We start from the raw sequence: 16,246 nt of genomic DNA, 5'->3' as shown, positions 1-16,246 counted from the left end.
TGTATCTTTCCTTTTTCACAGATGAAATTGCTTTATTTACTATGCAAGGGTGCTATGAAGAATCCCAGAAACTTCCGTTGACTTCTTCTGTACCTCTTGAATTTAAATGCGTCAAGTGTAAAGAATCTTCCTTAAAAGTAGAATTACTAAATGATGTGTGTGGCACAAATTCTGTATGTTTTTAAGGCACATTTTAATTCAGAAATCAAAACAAACCTACTTCAATTACTTGTCCTATAGCATACATTTATTCTGAATAAAATTACAGAGGTGGGCTCTTCACCAACAACTTCTAGTGACATCTAACTATCACTGAAGTTAGTTAACACCTATTATAACACTGATGGGTACACTTGTGATCTGCTTCATGTTACTTTATTTCCACATATAGAGAAGATGTGAGCAGAAAAACTATTTTCTCCTTTGTTAAACCTAATAATAACAATATGCATTTTTTTAAAAAATCAACAAAGGTATTACAATGTAAACTACATTGGGCTTTCCGTCTGATTATGAAAATGAATTATTATTATTTGACCAATGGTTTAATTTGCTGATGTAGATAAACCTATTCAATTAACATTAGTTGGAAGTGAATCATACACTGCTGATTAATTCTAACTAATTTGGTTGTACCCAGTAAGCTATGCCCACATATTGCAGTTTAATGTGATGGTTAACCTTTCCTTGTTGGTGTTGGTGTGTATATGCACACTTTCTACATGGGGCTACCTTTGAAAAGTGTTCGGAAACTTCAGATCGTGCAGAATGCAGCTGCAAGAGCTATCATGGGCTTTTCTAAATATGCCCATGTCACACCAACACTCTGCAGTCTGCATTGGTTGCCGATTGGTTGCCGGTCACAATTCAAAGTATTGGTTATGGCCTATAAAACCCTTCAGTTTATTATAGAATATATTTTCATTGGCTATAATTGTTGATTCAAAAGGAGAAATTTCCTGACAGAACAATTCAACAGTGGAACAGCTTGCCTCCAGAAGTTGTGAATGCTCCAACACTGGAAGTTTTTAAGAAGATGTTGGACAACCATTTGTCTGAAGTAGTGTAGGCTTTCCTGCCTAAGCATGGGGCAAGACTAGAAGACCTCCAAGGTTCCTTCCAACTCTGTTTTTATTTATTTATTTATTATTATTATTATTATTATTATTATTATTATTATTATTAAGCATACTTCCTGATTTTTAAAAAAATCCAGTTTTTTTATAACAATAAAAACAACAACAACAACAACAACAACAACAACAAAAACCTTACACTACTTCAGACAAATGTCCTTCAACATCATAAAAACTTTCAGTGTTGGAGCATTCACAACTTCTGGAGGCAAGTTCTTCCACTGATTAATTGTTCTGTCAGGAAATTTCTCCTTTTGAATCAACAATTATAGCCAATGAAAATACATTCTATAATAAACTGAAGATACTCTTGTTATAGCTGTTGCTGTGTGTTGATACAACAAATTAACACTGCAATCCTATACATATCTACATAGGAGAAAGTTCCACTGAGTTCAAGATTGCAGGTCTGCAAGGCTGTTGTGTATTGATATGTTCTCTCTCTTAGTGTTTTTCAGATAAAACTATTTGTCTTACTTTACCTCTGGATTCAATCTCTATGGAAAAAGAAGTAACTATAGCCAAGGTAAGTACTGTTTCATGGTGGAATATCAAAAAGCTTTAACATCTTTTAAAATATTAAAAACTTATTTTTTAATTGCAAAAAAAGAGGGTGGCTCAATATGTTATTGTGAATTAAACACGTAAATTAACTTTTAAGGTAACAAATATATGAGGAATAATCACATCTTTCAACAAATGGAACTTTACCTTTTGTAAATTCCAATATCCCCAGCCTTTCTGGCCAATGGAAAGGACTATTCAAAGTTACAATATACCACATCCCCAGTCACATGACTGCATTTCAGACAGTCAGCAACAGACACAAATGTTTGCATTATCCCACAGTGATTTAACTGCAATTTACAAAGTTATTTGGGGGTGGGAGTGGCCAGAAATTGACCTTTACTTCCAGTTTTTGGCAAAAATAACCCATAGTAAACAATGAGTTTTCTTAATGTCTACTGCAAGGAAAGGCTGTAAAATTGGTCGGTCACATAGATGAATTGCTTTATGACTGTCAAACTTACAATAATAATGGACAGGCTCCATATATAAATATGGTTATACATGTGCTTTGGCACTCGCACAAAATGTGAGCAGGCGAGGGTTTCCGCTACTGCTGCTACCGGTGTGCTGCATGCACATCTTTGGGTCTCTGGCATGCGTAGGAAGCAACATTTTGCGTTGTGACACATGTGTGTGCAATATTTCGGTGTGCACAGCTCCAGTTTTACCATCAGTGCAGCATCCTCATCCATACCAGTAGGAACCTGAATGTGAGGGATCAAAAATTTTAAATGTATAGGACACGAGTGTCAAACACACTGCATCACACTGCTGTCATATGACATTTCACAACATTTTCCCCATTCTTGAGAGCTGGGTGGGCATGTCCTGTCCTGCCATGGGACACCAATTTGACACCCCTGATGTAGGAAGATGTCTGCAATGTCACCCAATATGAAGAAATTATGTAGGATGATCTCGCAGAAATCATGTCATTGGTTCAATTTAAAAATCTTTTACATTTGCATATTGGAGATGTAGAAGAAGAAACCAACAATAAAGGTTATTTCTTGTGACATTTGTCCTTCGAACTTCAAGAAAATTTTGAAATTTAAAAATAAATTTGTTTTTGTGATTTGCCTGTTATTTTTATTTAGCGTATGATGAAAACATGACAAACAGAAGTAAATATATACTCTTTATATATAATTACAATCCATGTAATTATTCACATAACTTTTATGGGTGTATGGCAGAGTCCTCATAACTGGATATCCTATTCAGCTATCCAGGCAATTACCTTCTTCGTGCAGATCTTCTAAGGAACCATAAAATACATGTCATGGGCACTCTTGCACAATATGTTTAATATTTTAATGTTTAATTTGTCTGTCATATCTAATTTATCTGCCATGTAGGTCTATTATGAGCTTCAGTGACTCACAGAACTTGGGCAAACAAAAAGCTTAATTAGAGAAGGTATAGTTGCTTGACTTGCCTGATTTATGGGAATGTCCCTCCTGGTCATGATAGTTGAAACTGAATTTTACTGGTGCTCCATTTTTGTTTTCTGATGTACAATTGATGTACTGCCAATATTCCACTCTTTTGTCCAATGGAGTATTTTTTTTTTTTGGCAGTCCATTCATTGAGAGGCAGTTTGATATACAGTAGTGGCCAAACTTGTGGAAACCTTTTGGGAAAAGTGTACAGTATTTTTCAGGTTTGATGGCTAATGACACCACTTTGTTTTGGAGTAGTACCATAAAATTATATATCAATGGAAATTGATATATAATTTTATGGTGCTACTAAAATTATATATCAATTTAACCAAGAAGGTAACGCAACAAAGTTTGTTCAATTATCTGTATTTTATTAAAAGTGAGAGCCAAATAAACAGAAAAATGAAGCACAACTTGCTTAGGTTGATCTGAGTGTAGCCAATGAGCATGAGTGTTCAGAGAGCCAATCAGGTGTCATCTTGTTTTGGCAAAGAGCCAAATAACCCAGACCTTAACCTCACTGAAAATCTATGGAGCCAACTAAAGAAATTTGTTAGTCAGAAGCGACCCAGCAATATAACCTAGTTAATAGAAGCAGCTATTCAATCTTGGATTCATATTATAACAGCTGCAGAACTAAAAGACTTGGTTCACTCCATGGAAAGACATAAGGCTGAAATTCATGCTAAAGGTTACTCAACTAAGCATAAACTGACGTGGTGATAATTTTTGTATATCTAGTTTTTTCTATGGTGATAATTTTTGTATATCTCCTTTTTTTTCTACGTGTTTCATAACTGCTAGTCTAATAGGAAATCTTTCATAAAAGTTATTATATTCTTGATTCAATTATGGATACAAAATTTTATGGCACTGCTCCAAAAACAAAGTGGTGTTATCATCCATCAAACCTGAAAAATATACTTTTCCCAAAAGGTTTCCACAATTTTGGCCACTACTGTACTAAATAAGGAATCAGGTTAGAAACGAGAAGACTGTGAATCCTAATTTTGCTTTAGGCACCAGACTGGGCCAGGCAATTCTAGGAAAGAGGCAAACCACTTCTGCAGAATGTCACTAGATAGTTTCCTGGAGTCAGAAAGTGACTCAAAGCTTCAAAACAACAATAACAGCATTATACCTTTGTACATCATTTCGGATTTGCTTTGCCATTTGATTTTCAGGTTTGCTAAGATTGCCTTGAAGGGATTTTGTTGCTGTTTGGAGAATTGTGATGCCAGGAGCTTGTAGCATGGTGATTTCTGAGATGTCTTTCTTGGATATATAGAAAAACAATCATTTTAAGAGGATTGTGATGGTTATGCTGCAGTTGACTGGTGTGTGGATTGACTTGTTTCCATGAAGTTCATTGTGCTAGAAAATGTTACATAAATATTCATTTTTTTCTGGAATTCAAAATATAATTGTGTGTGTCTGAAAGAGCGAGCAAGGGAATATGTAGGTGAATATAGAAATTGATTTTTTTCCATAAAAATGTCAGAAAGCAATTTGAAAAAGACTCAAATAAACAATAATTAAATTTCAATTAAATGAATTTTACTTTAACAAATTATTAACATTTATTTTTTTTATCTCTAGGATAAATCAATTGATTTATGTGTAAAGGTAAAAGAGTGGTAAGAGAAAATACTTTAATTTATTGATCATCAAGCTGGATTTTAAATAGATTTTTTCCCATAATGATCTGTCCCTAACCTGTTTTTTTTAATCTTGCAATGATTTTTGTACATGATGCAATAATCTATACACCATGCACAATGATGCATAGATTATTGATCTATGCATCTTCCACTATCATCTGAGGCATTTCAGTCTTATGATTGAGTTAAGATGGAAGTGTGATTGTGCTTGAGATTCTTTTTCATATTACTGGATATTATTATAGTCTTCCTAAATAAATCTTAACAGTGATATATAATCCCAGTGACCGATAAGGTCCCACAGAGTTGGTCTTCTCCAGGTCCAGTCGACTAAACAATGTCGTTTGGCGGGCCCCCGGGGAAGAGCCTTCTCTGTGGCGGCTCTGGCCCTCTGGAACCAAGAGATTAGAATTGCCCCCCCCCTGTCTTTCGTAAACTACTCAAGACTCATTTATACCGCCAGGCATGGGGGAGTTGAGATATTCCTTCCCCCTAGGCCATTACAAGTTATGCATGGTATGTCTGTGTGTATATTTGGTTTTTATAAATAAGGGGTTTTAGCTGTTTTATTATTGGATTGTCACATGCTGTTTTTATCATTGTTGTTAGCCGCCCCGAGACTACGGAGAGGGGCGGCATACAAATCCAATAAATTATTATTAATTATTATTATGATTTCTTTCATCGTGGACTATATGCAAGGCAAAAAGAGCTTGATGTACGTTTAGACTATGAACTGTGTCCAGATGAACAAGTATTTATACAGAAAAGGAAGAAAATTGTAGCAGCTGCCCTGGAAAGGGTTCTTTGCATGGACAATATTTTGCAAGATCATGAGGTATGTAAAGCACAACCATTGCAATTCACTACAGAAAATGAAAATTTAGTTTTCTATTAATTATCTAGACCTCTGGCAAATCTAAGCATAGATGGAAGAGTCATGCAGATTTGGAAATAGGATTGAGAAGATTGATAAATGAATACTGTACATTCATAATTTATCTAAGTTAGACACAGAAATATTTTTGTATCACATTATGTCTTGGGTAACATTTTCACAACATATGGGCCGACGTAACCATAGTTTCAACTAGGAAACTGAGTATCATAGACTAAGTGAAGTCCAAAACTCCCCAAAATATCTGAAGCCAAGCACTAACAAAACTCACCCATCAGAAGATATATAATAATAAACTAAACTACAGTATATATCATTTAAAAGATACAATCAAAAAGTCAAGAAGAAAATGTTTCATTACCAAACCAGGTAGCACCTGCAAGAAAACAACCAAGTTCAGAGAGCATCAAAAACTCCACAGCTTGAGTAATTATTAGAAAAATAATAGGGGAATTTTTCTCCAATTTTGATTTGTGAAGTTACTTGGCCATTGTTATTTGCTCCTTTTTTATCATTAAAATGAGTCCCCACCATTTCATTGGTTTTTATTTGTTGAATAGGTACCTGTGGTGGCTATTATGGCCACAGGAGGTGGAGCTCGGGCATTTACAGCTTTACATGGCCATTTACTTGGTCTTCAGAAACTGAATCTTTTAGACTGTTTCATGTACATTTCTGGATCTTCTGGTTCTACTTGGTAAGAACAATATAAATGAAGTTTTTTTTAACCCTTCAACCTATCACATATTCTGATAAGAAGAGTTGCCTTATGGCAGTGCTTCTCAATTATTTTCTGCTATACCCCCCCCCCGCCCACTTTGGCACATTTTCGCTGAAAAACCTCAAGCAATTGGGATATAATGTGTTTAAGTGACACCTTAATTTATTTGGCTACATGCTGTCCATTGCCAACATTTTTAGATACAGTAAACATACTGGTCTTTCCTCGTCTCCCACCATAGTCACAGTGAAAATAAGCGCTACATACTCTTCGTCATATTTCCTCGTCTTAGCTTTCGGGAGACTTGCCATTTATCTCGTTATCTCCGTCTCTCTCCTCCTTTCTTTTCATCCCTGTTAAATATTTTTCCATGGTGTCTCTTAAGGGTTTGTTATCTACACTTTATATCTCCTGTTCTGTGCTGTGTGCTATTGTTCAGTGCAAAAAACCCCTACTCCCTGCGGCAAAAAAAGCACATTCCTGGGGTCATGTGTCTCCCCCCCCAGCATTGCTCCATGCCCCCTTCAGGGGGGCCGGCCCACTATTTGAGAAGCCCTGCCTTATGGTGAGATGGATGGCCATAAATGTGATATATCAATAAAATACATACTTACATACATACAGTACATACATTCATCTTGGCTGTTCATATTATACGCTTGCTAATAAACATAATCTTTTAAATATCCCTCTAATTTGATGAGGAAATGGGACTGATGGGCAGAATTCATATGTTTAGAATTTATTTAAAATATTCCTATATTGTCTTGTTATATTTTTTAAAAAATCATCTTTGGCAGATTAGCAATAATTCGTTGTTATTGATAGCTCAAAAACAGAGGAAAAAATTTACAAACTTGAAAATGACTTTTAAAATTTTCCTTTGGCTGACTTGGCCAAAACTTTGTGTCTGCATTTCTCGGATAGAGTGAATTAATTGTGGTTTTGTTATGCTTATTTTCACTATTATTGAACATTTAAAGGTATTTTGGCAGAAAAATCCTAAAGTTGCATCACAATTCTTGTTCTTTTAAAAAAAAGTTTTTAAATTAGCATGATGGTTGTTTAAATATTGAATAATATTAAAATATGTTAATAACCCTTAATATAATTTAGGGAATTGTAACTCTCGTTATCAAGCGGTGTCTTTTTTGTAGGACACTTTCAAATCTGTATGAAGATCCTGGTTGGTCACAGAAGGAACTTTTAGGACCAATCGCAGAAGCTCGCAAAAACATGACCAAATGCAAGCTGGATTGCTTTACATTAGACCGCTTAAAAGAATACCATGATATTCTGAAGCAGCGGGAAAAGGATGGCTACAAAACTTGCATTACCGATCTCTGGGGACTTTTCATTGACCAAGCATTAGGAAATGGGGTAATAGATGTTTCTAATTTCTCAATTATTAAAAGGTTCTGATAGAAGTCTGAGTGTACATTCTGAAAGATCAAAGCAATGCAAGAAACACCATAGCCTTATCCAGACATTCGGTTTGAATGTGCAGAGTACAAAAACCTCATATGGGGTTGAAGCTACCTACACTGATCCCACCCTCAAAAGTTTACATTTGCATTATACTGCCTCTTCTTCTGACTTCTTCACATCCAATGCAAAGGTTACGAGGAGATTCTAAGTGTTTCCAGTGGAACTTACATAGAATATTCCTTATACTTATCATGCAATTCATAACAGGGGAAGAGCCTTCTCTGTGGCAGCCCTGACCCTCTGGAATCAGCTCCCCCCGGAGATTAGAACTGCCCCCATCCTCCTTGCCTTTCGTAAAGTTCTTAAGACCCATCTCTGCTGTCAGGCATGGGGGAACTGAGACATCTCCCCTGGGCCTATACAGTTTATACATGGTATGTTTCTGTGTATGTTTGCTTTTAATAATGGGGTTTTTAGTGTTTTTTAAATTATTAGGTTTGTTCTTACATTGTCTTTGTTATTGTTGTGAACCGCCCCGAGTCTACGGAGAGGGGCGGCATACAAATCTAATAAATAATAAATAATAATTAATAAATAATAACAACAACAATGGAACAGGTGAAGATGTGACATTGGGTGGTAGAACACATGGTGGGCCACTATATAATTTATCTGCTCAATACATTCAGATCAAATGTTTATGGAGATTCTCAGTCATCCAGGTCATAGTGGTCCCAAAGGTGCTTTTTCAAGAGGCAACGGGGCTTTATTTTTTTTCTTCAAAGAAACATCTTCAAAGAAATACAAAAAAGTCCAGTTGCCTTTTGAGAAAGCACCTTTGGGACATTCAGATCAAATACGATGCTTCTCCTTTCCAGCTCTGTTATTCTATTATTCTGTTTTTGAAAGGGACTTCCAGATTCATAGCATAATGTAAAATATTTTGTTGGCAACTCCTAACAACAACAACAACAACAACAACAACAACAACAACAACAACAACAAAGTTGGAGGGGACCTTGGAGGTCTTCTAGTCCAACCCTCTGCTTAGGCAGGAAACCCTACACCACTTCAGATAAATGGTTATCCAACATTTTCTTTAAAACTTCCAATGTTGGAGCATTTACAACTTCTGGACGAAAGTTGTCCTACTGATTAATTGTTCTGTTAGGAAATTTCTCCTTGGTTCTAAGTTACTTCTCTCCTTGTTTAGTTTCCACCCATTGCTTCTGGAAACTAAACAAGGAGAGAAGCAACTTAGAACTTAGAAGCAACTTAAAAGCAACCTCTTTGTTGAGACATCTCCCCCAGGCTTATATAGTTTTATGTATGGTATGTTTGTGATGTATGGTTTTTAAATGACAGGTTTTTAGATGCTTTCTTTTAAATATTAGATTTGTTACATTGCACATTGTTATTATTATTGTTGTGAGCCACCCCGGGTCTGCAGAGAGGGGCGGCATACAAATCTAATAAATTATTATTATTATTATTATTATTATTATTATTATTATTATTATTATTATTATTATTATTATTATTATCATACCTAATGCAAAATCCCTTAATGTGAGAATTTGTTCCAAAAATGAATCAGATATACGAGGAGAATGAAATTAAAATTAGGATCCTTCTTCCCATTCTTTCTAGTTCCAATAGGATTAAATTTATGACATTTTTTGTGACTTGTTCTTGATTTATTTTTTGCAGAGATGTAGCAGCACACTTTCAGAGCAGAAGCATGCCCTGAATCATGGCCAAAGTCCTCTGCCCATGTATATGGTCCTGAACACCAGGGACAAATACAGCCTCCAAGAATTTAAAGGTAACATTACCCATGTTCATTGTGACTTAACAATAATGAGGAATCTTATTGTTCTGCCAGGAAAGGCAAAGGTTTATTTCATTTTACTGTGTACCACAGTGGTTCTGTTTTGGTCTAGAATAAGGGAGGCAAACTTAAAAAGTGAAAGAGCCATTTGGACCCATTTCCCAGAGAAAACAAAGCATCTGGACCCACAAAACCTGGGTGGGCATGACCATCTTGACATCACTCCCATTGAGTCACATGACCCCTTCACCCCAGCTACACCTACCCAGGTTTTGTGGCTCTGTTTTTTATGAGAAGATACCTGTCTCTCTCCCCCCCCCCTTTCCCTCTCCATCACCTTTTCTCCTTCTCATCTTTCTATATCTCTTTCTCTAGCCTAGTGATGGTGAACCTATGGCACAGGTCCCACAGGTGGCACATGGAGCCATATCTGCTGGCACGCGAGCTGTTGCCCTAGCTCAGCTCCAACTTGTATGTGTGTGCTGGCCAGCTGATTTTTGGCTCATACAGAGGCTCTGGGAGGGTCTTTTTGGCTTCCAGAGAGCCTCCGGGGGAAACGAGGGAGGACATTTTTACTCTTCCCCGGCTCCAGGGAAGCATTTGGAGCCTGGCAAGGGGAAAACATGACCCTTCTGGACCCACCAGAAGTTGGGAACAGGCCATTTCTGGCCTCCAGAGCGCCTCCAGGGGGCAAGAGAAGCTGTTTTCGCCCTCCCCAGGCATTGAATTATGGCTCACACCCACACTCTTTCGGCACCTGAGGGAAAAAAGGTTTGCCATCACTGCCCTAGCCCAATCTTTTTCTCTCTCTCACGCACACACTCTCCCTTGCTCTCCATCCATCTCTCTCCCCCTCTCACTCCTTCATCTCTCTCTTTCTCCCTCTCTCCCCCCTTCTCTCTCTGTGTGCTGAGAAATGATCAGACTCCCAAGTTTTCCTTTTGGTGACCCTCCTCCCTTTCTCATGCTGTGGCATGAATGGGGAGACCCTTTAGTCTAAGGGTAAAATGTTGGGGGTTAGGGGATGATACTATGGAGACCCAAAAACACATGCGGAGGGTGGGTGGTGGGCGGCTGCTCGCTTAAAGAGGGTCTTTTGACATGGCTTCTCTCCTGCCCCAAGGAAGCAGCCTTTGCCTTGCTGTGTCTCATCCTGTCTCCCCCCATCACAGCTTTTCAGCTGAGCAGGGAAGGCATCACCTCCAGCCCGAAGTGGCAAGAAAGCAACTATAGGGCCGCTTCACTGGAGGTCTTCAAACAGAGACTGGACAGTCATCTTTCTGGGATGGTTTGATGAATCCTGTATTGAGCAGGAGGTCCCTTCCAACTCTATGATCCTGGAGGTCCCTTCCAACTCTATGATCCTGGAGGCCCCTTCCAACTCTATGATCCTGGAGGCCCCTTCCAACTCTATGATTCTATGAGTCTTTCCTTCCCTAAGGACCTATCCGTAACCTTGCGGATAAGATTGTCACCTTTGTTCTCTTGAAATTTTCAATTACCAATCACCTGATGGATTACAGGTGAACAAAGAAAAAACAGTGTGAAGGTTTTAAAAAAAGGCAGCCATAAAAGTGTCAGTGCTTTGTCTTTTCAGCACTATTCAACATTTCATTTCTCCCTTATATTTTGTACACTTAGCTTAGTGGAAATGCAGCCAAAAAAGCAACTGATAGTATTACATTGAAGAGGATAATTCAGTTACATCCAACTATTGCAAAATCATATTTTGCAAAACCAGTGTTTCATTTGTAACTGATACGATTTTGTTGTAGAGTGGATGGAATTTACCCCTTTTGAGGTTGGATTATTAAAATATGGTGCCTACATTCGTGCTGAAGACTACGGAAGCAAATTCTTTATGGGTCGGATGATGAAGAAGATCCCAGAATCTCAAATCTGCTTCATGAAAGGTGCATTCAAGATCTTTAGTTTTTCCAAGGCAATTTTACAACTTTCTAAAATAACATTTTGACTAATGGTAATTAAATATTAAAAATTATTAGTGTTGCTAAACCACTCATACGTCTTCCATGAAACAATGGCATTTCTTTTCAGAAATTCTGGCTTCACTTATCTGAGATTTGCCAAAAACAAGGTTGAAAACAAAAATCAAATTTTTACGTACCTTGTAATTTAAAGCAACAGGTGGGGCATATGCACATAAAATATTTCAAATATTTACAGGAGAAAAAAATGGGACAGGGACAGGCATATTTTGAGGAGTCATAGAAAAGCAAAAATCTATTTAATTATTTATTTTATTTTATTTTTATTTTATTTATTTATTTTGTCCAATACATAATACACATTGAAGAGAAAGATATGTAATAATATGCGTAAGTAAAGAAAAGAATAGAAGAAAAGATATAAAAGTATAGGTGAACATATTTGAAAGGAAGAAAAGATAAATGAGATAAGGAGAGACAATTGGACAGGGGACGGAAGGCACACTGGTGCACTTATGCACGCCCCTTACTGACCTCTAAGGAACCTGGAGAGGTCAATCGTGGATAGTCTAAGGGAAAAATGTTGGGGGTTAGGGGTTGACACTACTGAGTCAGGTAATGAGTTCCATGCTTCGACAACTCGGTTGCTGAAGTCATATTTTTTATAGTCAAGTTTGGAGTGGTTGATATTAAGTTTGAATCTGTTGCGTGCTTTTGTTTTGTTGCAATTGAAGCTGAAGTAATTGACAGGTAGAACGTTGCAGCATATGATCTTGTGGGCAATATTTAGATCGTGTTTTAGGTGACGTAGTTCTAAGCTTTCTAGACCTAGGATTGATAGTCTGCTTTCGTAGGGTATTCTGTTTCGAGTGGAGGAGTGAAGGGCTCTTCTGGTGAAATATCTTTGGACATTTTCAAGGGTGTTGATGTCTGATATGTGGTATGGGTTCCAGACAGATGAATTAATAAATAAATAAATAAATAACTTTTTAAATAATGCCCTTTTAACAAAAGGCATAACAGCATGTTACCAATAGCACTTTTTAAAAGAGCCAGCATATTGCCCCCACAATCCGGGTCCTCATTTTACCCTCGAAAGGATGGAAGGCTGAGTCAATCTTGAGCCGGTGATGAGATTTGAACCGCTGACCTGCAGATCTAGAAGTCAGTACTGCACTCTACCCACTGCGCCACCTCATTCATTCATTCATTCTCGATAGTTGCCAGTTAATGACTCTTGGCAGTTCACAGTTATTACAAATACTGTCTCGTTGATGCCAGAAAACACACTGGTTAGTATTCCAACTCTGTATCCAGTAATGGGCCTGGGCAGATGGAACACAGAAGGAAAACAATGTCCGAAGGGAGCCACAAGCAAGAGGAGGTTGAGGAACACTGCTTCGAAGCGTTTTCAGTTTCTTCCAATATTGTACCATAAATTTGACAAGTTTATTTATTTATTTATTTATTTAATCATTTGTCCAATACACAATACATATGGAAGAGAATAGACATGAAGTAATATATATAAAGATAATATGTAAAAATAGAGGAGAAGATATATGAAAGGAAGAAAATATATATGATATATGAGATAAAGGAAAGACAATTGGACAGGGGATGAAAGGCACACTAGTGCACTTATGTACGCCCCTTACTGACCTCTTAGAAATCTGGAGAGGTCAATCGTGTATAGTCTAAGGGAGAAATTTTGGGGGTTAGGGGTTGACACTATTGAGTCCGGTAATGAGTTCCACGCTTCGACAACTCGATTGTTAAAGTCATATTTTTTACAGTCAAGTTTGTAGCGGTTAATATTAAGTTTGAATCTGTTGTGTGCTCTTGTGTTGTTGCGGTTGAAGCTGAAGTAGTCGTTGACCGGTAGGACATTGCAGCATATGATCTTGTGGGCAATACTCAAATCGTGTTTTAGGCGCCATAGTTCTAAGTTTTCTAGACCCAGGATTGTTAGTTTATTTTCGTAGGATATTCTGTTTCGAGTGGAGGAGTGAAGGGCTCTTCTGGTGAAATATCTTTGGACGTTTTCAAGGGTGTTGATGTCCAAGATGTGGTATGGGTTCCAGACAGATGAGCTGTATTCAAGGATGGGTCTGGCAAACGTTTTGTAGGCTCTTGTGAGTAGTGTGAGATTGCCGGAGCAGAAGCTATGTAGGATCAAGTTAACAACTCTAGAAGCCTTTTTGGCAACATTGTTGCAGTGGGCTTTAGCACTTAGGTCATTTGATATTAGTATTCCAAGGTCTTTTACTGAGTGTGGGTTGGCTGTGAGAATTTGTTTATTCATTTTATATATAAGGTTTGGATTCTTTTTGCCGATGTGGAGGGTAGAGCATTTGTTGGTTGATATTTGAAGTTGCCAGGTGTTACACCAATCTGAGACAAAGTCCAGGTCTTTTTGGAGAGTGAGTGTGTTGTCAGTGGTGTTGAAATGTTGCCACTGTCGCCTGTGATTGTGAACCTTAACAGATCAGACTTAATAGTACAATAGCAGAACTGCTTAAGGGAAATTCTGCATGGGTGCATTGCTTTTGTTCTTTTAATATGCTTTTAAAGAGAAAACATCCAAAAAGCTTCCTTTTCCCTTGAGTCTGCCAGTTTCAACAATGATAAAGATAAGTAAAGACTGCCTCCTTGTGGCGGTAGTGTTAGAATCTAAATTAGTCACAGGGCTGATTCATATATTATAGTCTATGAACTATTTGCACCACCTCAAATATGAGCCACTGATTATTACTAGGGAAGGAGCACCCTGTAGTACCCTCTGCTTTTACTCAGCCCATTTTTTTTTCATTTGTGGCAGCTAACTCCATTTGTGGAGTTGCTGCATACAGTGTGGTCCTGCCCACATTGCTTTAATTTAGCAACTCCACTCCACTTGGCTGTTACAATGTGAGCCACCCCAAGTCCTCGGAGAGTGGCAGCATACAAATCCAATTATACCAAACTAAACTAAACACTCTAGAATAGCTTCTCTTTCCTTCATGGCCATTAAAAAAAAAAAAAATTAGCTGGACTTTCTTTCCTGATCTCTTCCTCCTGTCAGGTTCATTGATGCATCTGTGAAAATGCACTTTTAAAAATTCACCTCCAGTTTCAAGTTGACAAGAATCCTGCTGCTTTCCCATTGGAGCCTAAGTGGTATGGAAAATTGTAAAACTGATTTTTTAAAAAATTTATTTATTGGATTTGTATGCCGCCCCACTCCGTAGACTCGGGGCGGCTAACAACAATGATAAAAACAACATGTAACAATCCAATCCAATACTAAAATAACTAAAAAACCCATTATTATAAAAACCAATCATACATACATAAAATTGTAAAGGCCTAGGGGGAAAGAATATCTCAGTTCCCCCATGCCTCATGGCAGAGGTGGGTTTTAAGAAGTTTACGAAAGGCGAGGAGGGTGGGGGCAATTCTAATCTCTGGGGGGAGTTGGTTCCAAAGGGCCGGGGCCACCACAGAGAAGGCTCTTCCCCTGGGTCCCGCCAAACGACATTGTTTAGTTGACGGGACCCGGAGAAGGCCCACTCTGTGGGACTAACTGGTCGCTGGGATTCGTGCAGCAGAAGGCGGTCCTAGAGATTTCCTTTCCCTTTATTGGTTCTGAGGAAATAAGGAAGCAGGAGAGTCCTCTAACCAGGAATTTTTTAAAATATGCTCTGGACTGTGATCAAACTGTCACTACACCCACGAAGGGGAGAATGCAGTAGGGGTAGTCAGTTTATGCACTATTTATGGAATACTTAATAGTTTTTTTTAATTGTTCCTTCTTTAAAATAAGAAATAATTAAATAGCATGTTTTTACTCATAAATGCTTTAATCATTTTAATCATTATCTAGGACTGAACTTTTATAGTAATTAAAGAAAATTGAGCTACTTGCCTAATCTGTTATCATACTGAACCTTGTGGGTTCAGTACAAAACCTTAAAATGTTACTGTGCTCCTCATCAAATAATACTGTCTTTCATTTGTCCTTTCTATGGCTATTCAAATATGGAATGGACTTCAAAATGGACTCTCTGGGGAATCATCCAGGCCAAAGGTCACGTGGATGTTTAGGAATCAGCATTTCTGAGGTGGAAGTTTGCTTTGAACCCTTAGGGCAGGGGTCCCCAAACCTTTTACACAGGGGGCCAGTTCACTGTCCCTCGGACTGTTGGAGGGCCGGACTATAAAAAAAACTATGAACAAATTCCTATGCACACTACACATACCTTGTTTTAAAGTTAAAAAAAAATGGGAATGTGCTATTTAGAGGGGGGAGAAGGTCTAAAATTCATAATGGTTAATAAATTAGAAATATAATTGGTGTTACACTTTTTGAAGGAACATTAAGGAGGAAATTTAATTTAAAAAAATGAATGTAACTGGATGACAAAATTAGAAAAAAAAACTTTTGCAACTTTTTTGATGATTGATATTAGTTACTAACAAAATACTGCATTTTATTCATGGAAAATTAGATGGTACACTGTGTCGTTTGAATGTATGTTGAGAGAAAAATTTAAAAAAATTACCCCCCCAAAACAGTCCTTCCTTCCTCTGTCCCTCCATTCATTTCATTCTTCCTTCCTTCCTTC

At 37.6% G+C, this 16,246-nt stretch overlaps 1 protein-coding gene across 1 annotated transcript in view; it reads left to right on the top strand.

The window, feature by feature from the left end:
* Positions 1 to 16,246, top strand: part of LOC139170415 (cytosolic phospholipase A2 epsilon-like) — a 61,223-nt gene that overhangs the window by 24,327 nt on the left and 20,650 nt on the right. Inside the window, exons 7-14 of the mRNA XM_070757638.1 lie at positions 22 to 173; positions 1,585 to 1,662; positions 4,751 to 4,788; positions 5,515 to 5,650; positions 6,271 to 6,407; positions 7,589 to 7,811; positions 9,570 to 9,684; positions 11,466 to 11,603. Of these exons, the coding sequence (XP_070613739.1) occupies positions 22 to 173; positions 1,585 to 1,662; positions 4,751 to 4,788; positions 5,515 to 5,650; positions 6,271 to 6,407; positions 7,589 to 7,811; positions 9,570 to 9,684; positions 11,466 to 11,603 (1,017 nt within the window). The remainder of the gene's footprint in view (positions 1 to 21; positions 174 to 1,584; positions 1,663 to 4,750; positions 4,789 to 5,514; positions 5,651 to 6,270; positions 6,408 to 7,588; positions 7,812 to 9,569; positions 9,685 to 11,465; positions 11,604 to 16,246) is intronic.

Source organism: Erythrolamprus reginae, chromosome 1 (assembly GCF_031021105.1).
Source record: "Erythrolamprus reginae isolate rEryReg1 chromosome 1, rEryReg1.hap1, whole genome shotgun sequence".
Taxonomy (NCBI): Eukaryota; Metazoa; Chordata; class Lepidosauria; order Squamata; family Dipsadidae; genus Erythrolamprus; species Erythrolamprus reginae.
Note: the sequence above shows the minus strand (reverse complement) of the source record. Positions and strands in the feature narration are given on the sequence as shown.